Consider the following 18,155-nt stretch of genomic DNA (forward strand, 5'->3'; position numbering starts at 1 on the left):
CCAATGAGCTGTGGAGTTGGACAGTTCTTCAGTTGCCCAGAACTGAAGGAATCATGAACTGTCTGTCTCCTTGTTGACCAGTCCTTGCATACAGGCTGACTGAGAGAAAGGGATGCAGGATCTGGAGAAAAATAAGCCCTGATTTGTTGTGTTTGCTGATTTCCATTGTGTAATCTCTCACATATGCACAATTCCAAGCTACCAAAATGACATTAACTGGCTCACAAAATATCTGAAAATTTAACCTTATGCTCGTTGTGAACCAGCACATAACCTTGGGAGAGGTGGCTGTCGTCAGCTTAGGGAAATTCCCAGAGAGGTATCAGTGGTCATCTAACCCCTCTGGCAGCTAGGGGAATGAGTGCCTCAGTCCTGAAGAGTTCATCTGGGTGGCATACCATAGCACCCACTACACATAGTATCTGTTAAAGTATTTGCTTTTATGTCAAACCAACACAAAAGGTTCTATTTAACATTATCAGCCAGTGAAGTGATTTTAATATTGCTTTCAGTAAATGAAACAGAATTGTAGCTCTATTGGATGACCTTAGTCAAATCATCTAATTTCTGTGTTTTTTTTTAAGATTTATTTATTTATGCATGCAAGAACTGGGGTATAGGCCAGAGGTGTGTGTGGGGGGTGGTGAGCGGAATCATCAGAGACAGAGTGGCGAGCAGAACAGGTGGATCTACTGAAATGCACTGCTGAGGGGAGCAGCAGTCCAGACAGGAGAGGTCTGCTGTGCCATGTGGGTCACCTCCTGGCCGGGGATCGAACTCATGCTTTAGTAGCTGTGAATAGCTTCATAGGTTGCGTCTTAACCCCTTGTGCCACCAGGAAGGCCCCTAATTTCTGTTTTTATAGAAGAAAGATGCCAGGGCTGACCTACTTGCCAAGGATACCTTTGGATGAAGTGGTCAACTAACTGAGGCACCTGACTTAACTCAGTGGATCTATTACTGGAGTAATTCGACAAACCGATCCATGATTAATAGTGTAGCCAAATGTAGGGAGCTAAAGGCCTTGGTTCTTCTTCCTTTTTCTAAAGCCACCCCTTGCCTTGTCAAACCCCTCTAATATTTTCCCATCATACGATGTGTGATTATGAACAAGGGAGGTTGATTTCCTTGTGTAGTTCATGAAGTAGCTCCTTTGAAGGAAGGTTTGAGCATCAGAATACACATAGACCATGTTAGGGTAATTGTATTGAAAGAGTCATTTGAATGTTATGCTGTGTGTACATGCATGTGTGTGTTGTGTTGTGCTTAAATCAACTTCATAACTTATTAGTTACACCTTAAAAAAATGAAGAGTACCAACTCTAGCTCACAGAGGGACACTTTCTGGGGGTATTTAAGAAGTGTAAAGAAGAGTTTTGAAAATAGATGAAGCAATATATAAATGGCAAAGACCAGCCATTGAACCTAGTTAAGCATATTCAGTTACTGAGATTAAAAGTTCTGTATAAGCATATATAATTAATATTTACCAATGGCAATAGGAAAATTGCCTTTCTTCAAGGAGCTCAGAATACTTGCCAGGCATTATCTAATTAACCTACTCAATGTACCTGTGAAATGCATTGGAATCTACATTTTAAAGATGTGGGCACTGAAGCACAAGTGGGCTTAAACTAAACTCATTTAGCATTCCAAGGGCGAAATTGGATATAAGACTTTCAGTCTCATGATCTAGCTGCCATTCTTCAACCGTGTCCTCCTCTAATCCACTCTATTCTAGCATAGCCTTGCCAAACAACATAATTTCATAAGTCTAGGAAGAATTAAATTAAGTACAAAGTAATCCCAGTTATAGGGAAGTTATATTTTAAAATGTTGAACATATTACCCATAATATTAGTAACAGTTATAGGTGAGTGAGAATTAATGTCATTCATTGTCTGAAATGGCCTTGGTAAGGGTGAGAACGATCAGGTCAATCTATTGGAATGTACGTTCGTAGGAGGTGGGCAATCAAAGTCAACAGTGGCTATGGGACTATCTCCTATCTTTTCTAGACTTCTTATTCTTAGGTGTAATAATAGCTGCTTTTTATTGAGTTCTTATTGAACAATTGAAAGAATTGCTCCGTGAAGCATTACTATCACCACTGAAGTACATATTGTTTTCTCCATTTTGTGAATGAGACCAAGAGGGGTTAAATAATTTACCTAAGGGTATAGAGCTAATAGCTGGTGATATAAACCTAAGTGTTCCAAACCCAAAGCCTTCTCATTAAGCTACTTCCCATTTGCTGTGTTTGTTCTTGTTCCTGTTAGGTCTGTAGCCTGCAGATATGTCTGTCCTTTAACCTAGGCCTAATTCAGAATCCCTGAACATACCTGAGTCTAAGTTCAGTTTCAACATCTTATTCATCTTGGAGACATAAGATAGAAATCAATTATGAATTGGCGATAATATTTATTTATTTTCCCCTAATCTGTCGTTTTACTAACATATTGCTTCCACAACTTCCCTGCTTTGTTGGTTTCAGTAATCATCATGTGTATGCATTCGGCCTTGATTGGGGGAGAGACTCAGATGCATCTCTTGGAATGGGCTCATGACCTGAAAATGACTGATGGAACCTATGTCTTTGTGCCCTATGATGCCCTGCTCTACAGTTTACCTTATAAGCATACCCCTTATCAGGTCCTGAGGAACAACCTCAAACTCCGGGAAGCCTATGATGCTGTGTTGACCATTACAGTGGAGTCCCAAGAAAAGACCTTTTATCAAGCCTATACAGAAGCAGCAGATAAAGGTGAAATTCCCAAGAAGCTGGAGTCAGATCAAGTAAGTGCACATTCACAAGTTATCGTGAGCAGAGAACCTAAAAAATCAGGAAGAAATATTTTTCCTATCAAGAGCCTCTATTTCACAGGAGACCCAATCAATAAGAGACATCCACACACAAATTAAAAGCATGGTTTGATGAAACCATTCATAAAACAAAGACACACTGTTGGAGAATTATTTCTCATCTTCAAGGAACCCACAATGATAATATGCAACCATGAAGAATAAATAAAACGCATTTACGAACAGGGAAACAAAACTTTAATCAATACTAGTGATGTTCAAGGGGGTCTAATGAAAGGTTGTTTCTGACCCAAGTTCTGAACCAATTCAGCTAGAAGACAGATGACCTGGCAAATAAGGAAATATAACTTACCTTCATTATTGTTGAGGCTGGTGTTGGAGAATGCTGGCATTTCCAATAATGAGTCTGAGGATTAATCAGACTTCTCCATCTCGTGACTAGCATTGCTAGACCACCACAGTCCTGCCCTGTGGGGACGTACATGCCTTTTGTGAAGTATTGGGCTTGGAGCAGCATATGATGCTCCCAAGAGAAAGAAGTTAAGAGGGCCTGGGCATCCCGTGCTTAGTTCTCCTTCTGAAGTGACCAGTCAGGTTAAATCACTTCTCTGTTGTGGGAAGGAATGAGTAAGGGAGTGAAGAAAGGCTTTTGCTAGTAGGGCTGTCTCTGTCAGAAAGAAAGCATGTGGCATGGGGAAGAATTTCTCCCTCCTCCTAATAAACAAGAAGTAATAACTCTCTATGTATAGATGAATGAAGGGATAAACATGTTTCAGATTCAAATCACAGCCAATTAGAGGTTAGAGGAAGAGAAATGAGGGGGCAGAGAAAAGAATGGAGAACAAAGACAAAACCAAAGAAGATAAGGACTATGCGAGGAAGATGGGGAGATGAGAGATGCCAATTAGAAAGAAAATACACAGTGGGTGTTTAAAAGTTGGGGACCAGATGTAGAAGACAGTCATTTTCAGAATTATTTAGAATGATGTGTAAATTAATTTAAAAGTTCTGGCATTTGTTAGCATACTGTACTAGTTATAATGCTTCTGGCTGCCAGAAACCAGTATCTTAACACCAAATGACCTATTTTTTTTTTTTTTTCAAAATTTGAAGTCATGAAAGCTCCAGAGTCACTTAATTCAGCAGTTCAATTTTGTTATCCTTTTTATCCAGAACTGGTTCTTTTCAACTTTCCACTTTACAAGTTTTAGCATGCTAAATTGCTCAGATAAATCAGTTATTCTCATAGCCCCAAAATGGCTGCAAGAGTTTCAGATGTCACACACAGGTGGTGCTGTTTAGAGACAAAAAGGGGGAATGTCCCTTTCTTGGTCTCCTTAAGAGTGAGGAAATCTTTCCCAGAAATTCCTCATAGAGACTTCTTCCCACACTTTCTTGAGCCCCATCCTACCTAAACCAATAACTTAGAAAGAGGAATGAGGCCATTGTCACTGACCCTATGACTGCTGGAAAAGTGTGAACAAAATTGGGATAATGTTAGTGTGGAAGAAGGCTGGTTATATCTAATATTCACATTCTCCATCATATCCTCCTTTTTATTCATCCTTTATTTCTTTGTCCTGTGGGATTCTTCTCTCTCTGAATAAATGATTGAAAATGAAACTTAAATTTGCTTACCTCTTTTTGTCTTAAGTATTGAAAGGAAAATTCTTATTCTAATAAAAAAGTGATTAGCAGAGATACTAACATTGCTGAGTTTGAACTTTATTACCACTGATATGTTAATAGTAAATAAAAATTTAGAAGACACGCACTGAAAAAAAAATTGTCAGTTTGCTCAAGAATCCTTAAAATTGCTAAGGATGGTTGGTCAAAGCAGTTCTTTGGTGTATTTATAGGCAAGCAACCAGATGGTGAATTTTCGTTAATTTTTAGCCAGTGATGGCTATCACATAAATACAGGCTAAATCATCTTTTTACTTTAATCACAGAACAGAGGGAAGGAGGAAGGTGTGTGCATGTGTATGTGTGTACTGTACATATCTATATGAGCAGATATTTTGATACAAAAAACTCAGAGCTTCTACTCTTAATATCTGATCCAATCCCTTTGAGCTTGTGGAAAACATAAGGTAATTATGGCCCCCAAAAAAGATGCCATTAGCTTGGTTGCTAGGCAGCCTGTACTCTGCTTTAGACAAGGAAATAGAAAGAGCTAAAACAAAGAATCCTGAGCCAATGAAAAAGCTTGTTTGGATACATTTCCACCCCCACTTTGCAGGTGCCTAGACTATACCTTCATAACTAAACAATGCTAGAAGGGTGAGATAATTATCTTTACATTTGTGAAAAAAAAAAAAACTTTTTCTAAATTATCTTGCTGAAGGGAGTTTTTGAAGATAGTATAGCAGAAAAAAGCACATAAGTTGTTAGACAACTTGGATTCAAATCCCAGTTTTCACTCTTATTAGCTGTGTGTCCTTGTTTTTGGGCAACTTACTTAGACATTTTTGTTTCTCAGTTTTCCCATCTGTAAAATGGGTTATGATGTACATCTTCTAGAATTGTTGTAAAGATTAAACAAAGTAATGTGTATAAAATGACTAACAGAGTTCCTGACTCACAGCTTTCTGCTTTTTCTCCTTTGGGGCCAAGAGGACCGTATTGATTGTTCATGATCTAGCATCTAAGTCACATTCTGACTTCAGCTGACTATTCTCTTGGTGTTTTGTGAGTACTGGCAGGCAGAGGGTCTCTCAATAGTTCCAGCTTCCCAAATTATTTTGATTTCAGAATTATAAATGGTATTTCCTCAGATCAGATTTTGTAGATCAGTGTTTGCTTATCCATCAACTCTTGTTCTTTTTCCCTATTCAGTCAATAGATCAACAACTAATTATTGAGCACCTGAACGACGAGCAAGCAAGGATTTTTGTCAGTGGTGTGTTGATGCTAGTTCACAAAAGCAACTTTTTCCAACTCCATGTTCAGTGCCATAATATTGGTAGCTTGAGATCAGACATTGGGAGTATTTTCACCACAGAAATTGATAAGTGTTACAAATAAGGGCTTTTTTCCTTTCTCCTAGAGGAGTTGCTAAACATTTACTAGCACATCACTTATTCCTGCTTTTATGGGATTTAAATTCTAGTGAAAGAGACAGAGAGTGAATGAGTAAACAAATGTATGAAAAGATGGCCCGATTTCTCCTTTGCCCAATAACTTCCAGTGGGATTGAAATGTCTATATCAAGACTGCATTGCCTATAGCAGTGGTTTGCAAGCTCTTGTAATTCATGCCCTTGTTTCTTTAAAAAGTAAAAACAAATGACCATAAAACTATCTAAGTGATATATACACATAGTTTTAAAAGTCAAGAAATGCTAAAAAGTTTGTATCCACAACAAAGCAGTTCTAAGCCTCCCTCTTGCCCTTCATTAGAAGAAACCACTTTCATGACTTTCAGCTGTTTATTCTGGTATTTTCCTCTATGTTTCTTAATATTGGTGTCTTGATTAATCAGTTTTGGGTATTATTTGTTGACATCCTAATATAATTGATATTGTCAACTCTTATACATACTTCCTTACTTTCCTTCAGACCCCCCATAGTTATCTGACAATTTTCAGTTAAATTATTTTTAATATTACACCTATCTAAATTCCATTCACTGATGATCTATGATGTACATCATGTTGGCTATTCAATTCATGTATAACTTTATCTTTGCTGGAGTTCTAACTACATTATTTTACATTTTTTTTACCTTAATTTGAATTTCTAAGTCTTTTTATGCTATCTGGTAAAGCTGCAGGATCCTCACAAATTTTTTTTTAAACCTGGTAAAACCTGTTAAATCCCTTACCAACATCATTTTTTCCCTGGGGCTCTCTGTCCTTCTATTCCAATCTAAACTTGTTGCTCCCTGACATTGCTGCACAGCTGTTATGCTGGGATCTCTTTTTTCGTCACCCTGGACACTCCCTTTCTCCTTCTCCTAGGCTAGATCCACAATTTCACGATTCATGTGACTGCCATTTTCTTAGTTTACTCTGATTTTTGTGGAACTCATCCTCTAGTAGCTTCTGAGAAAGGTACGTAGGAGTTAAAGTTTTGAGATTTTGCACATCTGAAAGTCAATATTATAGTTCATTATTGACTGAGAATATATAAATTTAGGTGAAACACTTTGAAGACATGGTACATTGTCTTCTCATTTCCACTGTTGGTGTTGAGAACGCTAATGTCATTCATATTCTTAATCCTTCTGTGCAACCTGTTTTCACTCCTTCCCCAGAAGCATTTAAGATTCTTTATTCTTTTTTTTTTAAAGATTTATTTGTTTATATAAGAACTGGGGTACAGGCCAGATGCGTGGGAGGGTGAGAGGATTCACCAGAGACAGAGCGGGGAACAGAACAGGCAGACTGACGAAATACACTGCTGAGGGGAGCAGCGGGAGAGACAGGAGAGGTCTGCCGCGCCATGTGGGACCCTCGCCTGCCGGCGGGGATCGAATGGGCTCTGCAGAATCTGCGGAAGATTTCACAGCGTGGTGCTCAACCGCCTGCACCACCAGGAGAGGGTCTATTTCTTTATTCTTAATGTTATGAAATTTCATGACAACATCTGGGTCTTTGACATGTGTTATACTATACACTTGGTGGGGCCATTCAAACTAGAAGTTCATTCTATCTAGGAAATTTACTTCTTTGATAATTTACTTAGCAATCTTGTCTTTGCTCTCTCTGGAGATAATATTAGTTTGATATGAGACTTCCTAGGTTGATTTTTTAAATTGATTGACTAATTCTCTTGTATCACCCATATCATTGTTCTTCAATTTTCTGTTCTCTTATACTGATTTAAAATTTTTTGCTCTCATACTTTTAAATTCCAAGAGTGGATTCTTGTTGTTTGATTATTCTATTTTAATGGCATCCTGCTTTTGTTTCATGAATATAGCATTTTCTCTTATTTCTCTGAACATATTCATTGGAGATTTTTGAAGTTTTTTTCTACTCTCTGTGTTTTCCTTAATTTCTAACTTTTCATGCTCATTTATTTTGTTCTTTCGATTTCATATTAGAAGCCTTCCTTAAATATACAATGATCCTGGATATCTGCTCATATTTAAGAGTGAAACTGTAAAATGCAGATTTGAAGGTGTATGTATGTGGTGTCTATGAGGTGTGTATGTTCATCTGTCGGCTTCTGTATTGGGCAACTGGCTCACCAACTTTTTTTATTTTTTATTTTTTTTTGGTCAATATAGATATTGCCTCTTGGGGTCATCACTTTGAATGCTTCAGTCTCCTTCTTGGGAATCATAATTCTGAATTTCAGTATTTTAGGAGCATATTGGGGAATGAAGACTGGGACGCTCCTATTAAATATGAAGATTTTAACTTCATCATTCTTTTTTTGTGACGTTCTTCACTCATCCTTTCCTTTGGGTCAAGTGTCCCAACTCTCTAGCGCTGTTCAGAAGCAATTTAACCTGTTTCCTGCTGAGCTCTGACTCTCCCTGGAAGAGGTGGGGACAGTGCTCCTCCTCACCCCAGCTTCTATAGCACTTGGTGCCTCTACTTCCTCAGTCTTTCCAGGATTTCAGGGAGCAAATATGCTTGTTGCTTACTAATGTTCCCCTCCTCAGGCACTTAGGTTTAATCACCCTCTACTCTGCTTAATCAGTTACCACTCCTAGAACAGCTTCCACCTTCACATTCTGTAGTTTCGGGTTACAGACCTGTCCTAACACCATCAGATATGGAGTTTTAATTTGCCTGTCCCTTGCTCTTGCTATTTGGAAGTGATATTTGAGAGTAATAAGAGAGTGAAGGAGAAAGATCTTGATTTCACGATCTTCAATTATGTCCTTGAAGGAAAAAAATGTTACAAATGGATGTATGTGATATTCTTTTATTGGTGGGCTTATCACAGTCCATTAATTAATTTAACAAGTATATGTTATGTTCAGATATAACATGGTAGTTAAGAGAATGGGTTTTGATGGCAGACTGGTATAAATTTAGTTAGGCCCTCCATGTCTTTTAAAACTTATTTTTAAACTTATAATAAAAATAGTATCTGCCTCAGCATGCATTCTTCACTTTCATTGTATTTCAAATATTTTTCAGTGAAATGCTATTTACTGTAAATGCAGATGGCTGAAACATGTATTTTGTGTATATATACATATGTAAATATGTATATATAATATATTTCCAAATGTAGCTTATTCGGCTAAGTAAAGGAAATCTGTATTTCTCAGCAAGCTTGGGGAACCTTCAGTTCCTTGCACCCATTGCTTTCCATTATCCTAAAAATGGGTGTCTGGAGTAGATGTGGTTATAAATGGAATATTCCAGGATGGCACTTAAAAGAAAGATTGTCAGAAAAGGTTATCTGTATCTCACAATGGCTATAATGGTCTTTGTACCTCTTTTTATACAGAGCAAGGGTATTGTGTTCATCAGTATCCTATCAAACAGGTTGGGCTATTAGCCATCTCTTGGATAAATTCAAGGGTTGAGATCACATGTTATTGGAGGTAACACCTTTAGTAACAAGATTTCAATTCCTCTTTGCTTTGTTGATCTCTGAAAATACCTGACTTTTTGTTGAGAAGTGATGCTGCCATTTTGTCCGTTAAGTGATGCCCTACAAGTCAGGTGGGTTTTAATGTACACTTTCTGGGACAAAATTGTTTGGAAGCCAGTTTTGTGTCTTTTAAGCACAGTAAATCTGGGCTGATGATAGTCAACTTAACAACAACATGAACCATTAAATTGAACAAATTCAAATATCACTGCTCCTAGCCCAGATCTTGTTCTCTTAGACACAAGTTCTGAAAAGCATAGGGGAGAGCTAGCTAAAGTCACTGATTAACAGTTAAGGATATGTTTCAATTACCAGTCGTTTATTCAAAATTCATTCACTTATTGATGGTCAGATCTATATAGCAAGAAAAACCAACAGATTGGGTCATCAGTGGTTTCACAGTTCCGGGCTGTGATGTCAACAAGGTCATCTATTTGACTGAAGTTCTTGCCAACTTGGTGCTGCTTCTTTGGGCTTTAGTTAGAAGCAAGGACAAGGGGTTTTGGAGAGTGTCCTTGCTCCCCCGTCCTACCCTCTGCCTCTTCTCATTCTCATTATTTGCAACAGCTACAACTAGAGACCTTTTGTGACCAGTGCTAATAGAGTGTGCTAATAGAGTGTGCTTTTGGCTTACGGGAACAGGCAGTTCCATTGCTGAGGGTACAATGGGTGAAACAGGAACACAAATCCAAGTCACACAGTGATAGTGGGCCATTGTGACAGTCACTGTTCTGCAAATTGAGTGCCATTGCTAGAGCTATGCTCTTTTCCTTCACTTTGGGTCCCTCCATTACACTTCTGTGGCCATGTGTGTGCATGCATGTGTGCATGTGTGCACGTGTATGTGTGTGTGTGTGTGTGTGTGTGTGTGCAGGCACAATGTGGTAGAGGCTGGCTAGGGAATCTTGAACAAGCTTCAGGTTTCAGTCATTTGGGGAATTGCCGTTAGTCAGCTCTAACCAGGGTCAATCTAAAAGCACAAAGGGCAGGTAGCCTGGTCGGCTGAAAACCCTGGGGGGTGGGTCAAATCAGAGGTGAAGGGTGTTGTTTTAAGAGTTTCAGTCTTTGGTTTTGGCTATAGACAGATGCAGTCTCTTTCTCAGAAGGCTCTGTGCCTTTCAAAACAGAATACTAGCATTCTCCCTGTTTTTAAGGGCTTGTTGCCCTGTGGTTTTTTACTCATTTGTTTTACTAGTATTGATTTTATCCACCTTCCAGCCTTCACTTATTGTCATAACCTACCAAAGCCCCAGAAAACAGGCAGGCTCTTGCAGAAATCCCAAAGACAATTAAATGGAGCATTTGAGGATGTCAGAAGGGAGAGTTAGTGAAAACCCCTTAAGGGACTTCAGTGTGTGCTAGGCCACTAAGTGTGGGTTTCTTGGTGGCAGCACTGGTCATCTATTCACCTTGCCTGTTTCTAGAGTGCGTGTTAAAACAAAGGAGTGGAATACAACTCCAGAGACTGAGGTGTTGGTTTTTGCTCCTCGTTTTTAGAATGGAGTTGCTTTTAATAAAACAAGACTCATTATAGATGGAGCAATAGTATTTGAGGGGGAGATCAGGAGTTGAATTTGTGGTACACTGAAATTTAACTTTCAAGTAGAGATATCAAATTAAGCAGTTGAGTAAGTGAGTCTGAAGTTTAGCAAAGAAATCTGAGCTGGAAGTAGAAATATGTGGCATAGATGTGGTATTTAAAGCCATGAAACCGGAAGAGATCACCAAGGGAGAGAGTGTAGGTAGAGAAGTGGACCAAAGACTGGGGCACTCCAGAGTTAAAAGACCACATATGTGAAGAAGAACTCATATAAATGCCAATCAAAAATCTCTGAAAGGTAAATTTGGTCCCTGATGAGACAGAGTGGGAAATTGCAGAGGTAAAAGGGACACCAAGGAACATCTATTTCAATCAAGAATGCCAGATGAAGAAGCAGGAAACCTGGGTTCTAGTCCTGATTTTATGCATGCTTGACCTTGACAAATCACTTAGCTTCTCTTGCTCTCCTTTTTCTATCTAGAAGGTAGGATTAGTTGGACCAGATGATCTCCGAGGTTTAGATATTCATGATTCTGTATCCTCATTTAGCGAGGAAGAAACTGAAACCCAGAGAGAGGGGATAGCTTGCCCAAGATCATGTCATTAAGAAGTGACCACAGGCCTATGTGTCTTATTCTGTACTGTTGGTTTTAAACCCCATTGTATATTAGAATTCCCTGGAGAGCTTTTAATACTGTGGATTACTGAATTCTCAATCCAAATAGTCTCATCTTATGGGTCTATGTGGGTCTTGGCTTTGGTGGTTTTGATACTCCTTGGGTTAATTCTAACATGCAGCCAGGGTTGAAAACCTTCAGCTTACATTAAAAAGGCATGGGAGTGTCTTATCAGCTGCTATACCCCTTTGCATCTTGACTTGTATTTCCAACACACAGAGTAATTCACTCAATTTAAAATCCTTTTTTTTTTTCAGATGAAGGTTGTAACAAGAGGATAGCTTTCTAGACCTTGTGAAACCAAAGTAGCAAGTATCAGCTTTCTCCAAAGCTCAGTAAAATGGTGTGACCATTGCTTACTTGAACTCCATCTTAGAAGTGAAATGTTACGGAAAACCATGAAGCCATGGACCCTGTAGGGGGGAGGAGGGAGAGATATTTTGCTTTTCCTCCATCCTTTGTTGGAAAAAAGATAGAAGGTTTATTCCAAAAATAAATGCAGAAGGCTAATGAGCAGTGCATCATAGTACAAATGCTGTTGTTCTTACCTAATTTTTATTGCAGCCGAGTCAGACTGTTCCCCTTACCAGTTGTACTGCTTTACAGTGGCTTCTCGCCAAAGCTTTGCCACTTTGCACACCAAGAGGAGATAAAGCTTCATGATGAAAACCTACATTCTCTATATACTGCAACACTTGGCTCTGTATTAGTGGGTGTGTATGTGTCAGTATGTGTGTCTGCATAGGTCGTTGTGGGAATATATGTTTAACTGTATTCTAGTGTTCACTGTCTCTGGGGAGCATATGTCTAGGAGAATAGCCATTTTGAACTAAGACAGGACACAGACATGGACTGTGGAGACACATTGTTTACCATCCTGCCATACATACCCACCACTCTAATAGTGCCAGCCAAATTATATTTCTATGCATGATACACCAATAATTAACCTGGTAAATTTCCTTTGAGCACTTCTTGTCTATTCCATACTTGTATTTTTTTAGTGCCCCTTTATAACTCTAAATCACTTTCTTAGTTTAGGAGCATAAAAATATATTGTGTATGACTTGGTTTGCTCGTAAAATTGTCATATTTGATATATTTAAAGATGTAAAGGCCTGGGGGAAAAAAAAAACAGAAAAATTCAGGGGAGAAACCAAGCAAGTCCTCAGAAACAATTGTTTTTTTTTCCTCTGGGTCTTCATAGCTCTCCTCCACTCAGACGTGCAGCCCATAATAATGAACACAGGCTAGGAATACACTCTGAGATTGCTCTAGGGCGACTAGGGCTCAAGATAATTGTAATTTTTAAAAATAGGTTTCACCGTTGTTTGGAACCATCTACAATTCAATTTACTTTATCGCACAAGCCATGAATAATGCTATGAAAGAAAATGGACGGGCTAGTGCTGCCAGCTTGGTTCAGCATTCCAGAAACATGCAGTTCTATGGATTCAACCAGTTGATAAGGACAGATTCAAATGGAAATGGAATTTCAGAATATGTAATCCTGGACACCAACTGGAAAGAATGGGAACTCCATAGTACTTACACTGTGGACATGGAAACGGAGCTGCTACGGTCTGGAGAGACACCCATTCACTTTCCTGGTGGCAGGCCCCCTCGAGCAGATGCAAAATGCTGGTTTGCAGATGGGAAGATCTGCCGAGGAGGTAAGAAATGGAAAAAAATCACTGGAAGTCAGTTTGGCTTAGCTTGGGTTACAAGAGAAGCTTTTTTTAAGGGGAAGTCATATTTCAGCATTGGAATAGTCATATAGTGAGTCATTTACATTCAGGTCAAATAAACATCTTGGCATTCTGCGCAACTAATTTAAAATAATATGGACAATGAGAGGTACTTTGCAACCTTGAGTAATCATCCACAATGAAAAACACACATTTTTAAAATGATTCCACTTGCAGAGAGGTTACTCTAATAAGAGGAAGGCAGGAATCTTCTCCTTGATCTTCTGTAGGCTATGAACAGCAATTGCTTCACCTGCCAAAAAGATCATCCATCCTTCCCTTGATGTATCCAAGTCCTGTCAATCAGGTCCCACCACACAGATGCCCTATCTACACTCTCTCCTCTCCTCTGCTCTGCTCTGCTCTCCTCTCCTCTCTGAACTCCCACTGAACTACAAGTCTATTCTTCACCGCTTAGCACAAAATTGCTTTTCAATTGTTTCTCATGTACTGATTGTGTCTTCTCCTCCCAAACACACTGCTTCTTGAGGGCAGGAACCATAGTTTATAATTCTTATGCCTCCCAACTGCCCAACACATTAGTCATTCAATAAATATGTGTGGTTTGATTGAGTGATGGACCTCCTGTAGCTTGTGAAAGAGGGAAAGCTCTATCAAACCTCTAAGACACAGAGGGGAACTTTGGAAAGAGCTGTATTACACCTATGGAAGTGTACATCACCTTCCTGAAACCACACGCATCTAGCTGAAATGGACTTTGATTCTTAGTTTGCTTTCACACGACATAACCAACTACTTCACTCGCATCATCATATATTTCCCACTGAAATCTTAGTAATCGATTTCAATATTTAGCTTTTCCAGAGACCAATTTACATCCTGATGAAAATACTAATTATCAAACCCAACTCATTCTTGAAGGACAAGTGCTATGTATTTCATCTATAATTCACGAGTGGACTCGGGTGAATTAAAAAAGGTCTTTTATTTTATGAAAGCAACATAATACTTACCATTCACAGGTGAGATAACATATTTATTCTCAAGTACTCTATTGCTGTCCAACTTAAATTAAGGTACTCAAAGTTTTCCATTCGTGGACTTTTTCCTCCAAAGAAACACCCGGGTCAGCCTTAATTCATGTGATTTGTTATTGTCAGAGTGGTGAGTGGTTTTGCTTCAGAACAGTGAAATTGCTTTCTGTGTCCATAAAGTCAACAAGACAGACTGTGCTGTAGAAAAATGGAATTAGGTAGATGTGGCTTGATTTTAGAGTCACCAGAAAGCACGGGGACTCACTCTGTGGTGCCTTTTATTTACTGCCTCTCTTTGATAATGCCATTCTTCCTCTTCCTCCTGCTCTCTGCAGGCATTGACCCTGCCTTTGCCGTGATGGTCTGCCTTGCTTTGCTTATAGCCCTGCTGTCTATTAATGGATTTGCTTACTTTATAAGGTACACTTTTTGTTCTTTTTGTATATAAAAATACAAGCCCGTAATAGCCTTGTTAATATTGATTTCCAGGAAGTCATGTTTCGGTACAATTGCCTCATTACATGACCCACTGATTTTCGTTTTTCCATAGTGATTTACCATTCCTACCGGCTCCATTTAGAGTGAAGTGTTTTCATGATGCCAAGAATAACTTCCTCAGCTGTGTTGTCAGTGCTGTGGCTTGTGCGTAGATCTGGCTCTCAACGCTGCGGTGAAATTAGAGAACAAATAGGGCTTGTCTGCTCCCTATCTGTGCTTGCTTTTCAGAGGCAGAGTCCCCTTAAACAACCTCCTTCCCCAAATGCTATGAATAAGTAGGGAATGCAATTGGCATATTTTAATAAGTTCCCAGAATTAGGCAGACTTTAGCTAGAATCCAAGGTTTTGGAATCATGGTAATAGCTCCAAGGATCGTAATTGGGATTAAATAAAGAACAATACCTGACTCATAGGTGCTCAACAAATGGAAAACCTCATCTCCATCCCAGGCATGCGAAACTCTTCTGCTGATTATTGGGAGTCCAGGATCCTTAATTTGACTCTCAAGTCTTTTGCCCAGGGGATCATATTCCATATTTTTACTGTTCTTTTCTGGACAAAAACGTCCTATCTAATCATTGACATCATTATCGTCAAGTCTTTGTCTTCTCCCTCCAATCACTTAATGGATAAAAAAAACTAATGTGATGAAACAATTTAGCATTGGGGATCAATGGCTGCAGATGGCGTAATGTGGTACCCCTTTCTTATAATCTTTGTGTTTTAGCAGTTGGACCCTCTCCACATCAGGATGATTTGGGGAAAGTGAAAAATGAAATCAAGCACCACCCTGTCCATCTTGCAAGCCACACCCCTGTCACCACTTTGTAATGGTGGTTCTGACAACAATATGGCACAAACTTGGTAGGAAATGGAGTGGAACTATTTGGGTGATTTCCAAGAGAAAAAAATGTCTAGGGTGTATTAAATAGCTGTTTAAATTTGGACAAAACACCAAGCCTCTCTTGGCCAGAATTTTCTCATTTATAAAATGAGGGATCCTTAAGAGCCCCTTCAGTTCTGATATTCGAATGATCCCTGAACTCCTGGGATGAAACTGTAACAGGTGTTAGTTTCTCATAATGTTTACTATATTGGCAACACTGTGAATAACTATTATCCAACATCTCCATATTGGAAATTTGGTAAGACCACACAAAGGAGTAGGTAGTTTATGAATTGTTAAAATACACTTGATAAAGATGCCAGTTCAAAGGCTGTTTTTCTTTGCATTTCTGTAACTGTGATATGGGACAAAATTGACTGTCTTTAACTGCCAAAGAATAAAGAATTTGATTAACATCGTTAGAAACTTAGTGAAAATAAATTTCATTCAATCAAAAAGCTTCCCCTTCTAGGGAAATTTGGATCTGAGGTGTAGTAGACCCTGGCTACCCAATGCCAAAGGATCCTGGAGTCACTCAGCTGCTTATGTGACTTGTCATCTCCCCTCCCCTCCCACACACAATGACTGGTTTCACTGGTCTTCCCCATTCAATGGACTGGTTCTCTGGACTTAGAATGAGTCCAATCTGAAATTCTTGGGAAGCAAAAGGAAAAAAAAATCATGGCGGGGGGGTGGTGTTTGGAGTTGTGAACTAAAGGGCAAAGAAGACTGGAGAGGAAAATGATTGGAGAGGGACATGATTAGAGAGGAAAATGATTGGAGAGGAAAATGAGTTTGAGACAATTGGTACTTCAAGTGGTCATAGAAAACTCAGAGATGGGAGAGAGGCACATCATTTCCCAGAGTCACTTGGTCCTTGGTTCTTCAGCTAACAAAGCACAAAAGATGCCCTCTCTTTGCTGCCTTCCTCCCTCTCTGCCCACCATGGCTGCAATCAGAAGAGCTGAGCAGCTGATGAGTTTCTGTAATAGATGGTGATTACTTGCAGGAGAGTGATTCCTTTCCTTCCTTTTCTGTGTGTTTTGATTGTTTAAGTTTTTTCAGAAAGAAAGACGTGCAAAGAACCCAACCACCCCAAAAACAAAGGATTCTTTGAACTTCTGCTTTCTCCCTACTCTGAACCAGATTGCCGGGCCTTTCTCTACAGCTCCCCTGTGCTTTGTAATACTAATGATGATAATGATAATAATGAGCCCTTATACTTTCATAGTGCTTCATGCTTTTCAGAGCACTTTCACATACATTATCTCATTTGATTTTCAAAACAACTCTATAAAGTGAGTAATGCAAGGACCATTATCCTGCTAGATAGATGAGGATACTGGAGCATGAAGAGGTTAAATTATTTATCCAAGGTCATCTGGCTAATTAATGACAGAATCTGCACTGCACCCCAGGTCCCTGGATTGCAAGTTCAGTTCTCTTTCTGCTAGAGAAGTATTCTGTGGCATGATTATTTTTACAGGTGTGCCTGCTTCAAGACAATTAACCACACATATGAAACAGATAAGTGAGGGAGTGATGTTTTCTTTGCTTTGCCAAAAGATTCATGCTCTCTACCCAAGAATTCACCACAGGGCTCTTTTAATTTTCTCTGCAGGGCAGCAGCTCCCACAGTGATAAGGGACATATTTGTTGGCAGACAATTAGAAACACATTAATTGTTTGTTTACAAACCAGTGGAATCACTGAGAAAACTTACAGGGTTGCGAGTACTTAAAGCTACAGTGACATCGCAGAATTCCCAGGGCAACCGACAGTCTTTTGTTTTGGCGGTTGTTCCTCCCACTTTGACACTTAGCTTTAATACATTCCACAGGGTGACCATAAGGGGTTATGGATAAAGGGAAGCCAAACTGTAGCTGTCAGAGCCCCCCAAACAAAAGAGAACAAAACAGTCACCGGGACTAATCCAAGGTTTCCTCCAGGTCCTTGAGCTGCCAGGTCATTGCAATTGAGGTGACCAACCTGGCCTTGTGGGCAGACATCATAAACGCCAATGTGTAGTAATTGATTTGTAGGAAATAATTACATTCACTGCAAATTAATGGGCATGTTTGGAAAGAATCAGGTCTAAACTGTGTCTATGTAATGCTCAGACAAGAGACCAATTCAGTAAAAGAAAAAAAAAATCCAGTCAGCCCACTTGTTTGGAATCATGTAAACAAAGCAACCAACTGATTGAATTTTTCCACTTTCAACCTGTTGCTTTGGCAACGGAGAGATGCAACTTTGCAAGACAAGTGGTCTTGTGGGCAGAAATCTGGGCCTACTGCCAGAGACCTTGCAAGGATTTGAGTGCAGGCTCTGCCTCAGGCTAGGGGATCTCACACAATTTGCTTAATTTTGTTTTGTTTCTTTAATGTGTTTTTGTTTCTATAAAGAGGAGATTAATGATTCTTGG

General features: G+C 39.2%; 1 protein-coding gene across 1 annotated transcript in view; it reads left to right on the forward strand.

Moving 5' to 3' along the window:
• The window catches only part of GUCY2F (guanylate cyclase 2F, retinal), a 98,761-nt gene that overhangs the window by 16,055 nt on the left and 64,551 nt on the right, over window positions 1-18,155 (forward strand). The window contains exons 3-5 of the mRNA XM_037512086.1: window positions 2,495-2,796; window positions 12,922-13,276; window positions 14,682-14,766. Coding sequence (XP_037367983.1) covers window positions 2,495-2,796; window positions 12,922-13,276; window positions 14,682-14,766 — 742 coding nt within the window. The remainder of the gene's footprint in view (window positions 1-2,494; window positions 2,797-12,921; window positions 13,277-14,681; window positions 14,767-18,155) is intronic.

This window comes from Talpa occidentalis, unplaced genomic scaffold (genome assembly GCF_014898055.3).
Source record: "Talpa occidentalis isolate TD23 unplaced genomic scaffold, MPIMG_talOcc4v2.1 talOcc4.15, whole genome shotgun sequence".
Lineage (NCBI taxonomy): Eukaryota > Metazoa > Chordata > Mammalia > Eulipotyphla > Talpidae > Talpa > Talpa occidentalis.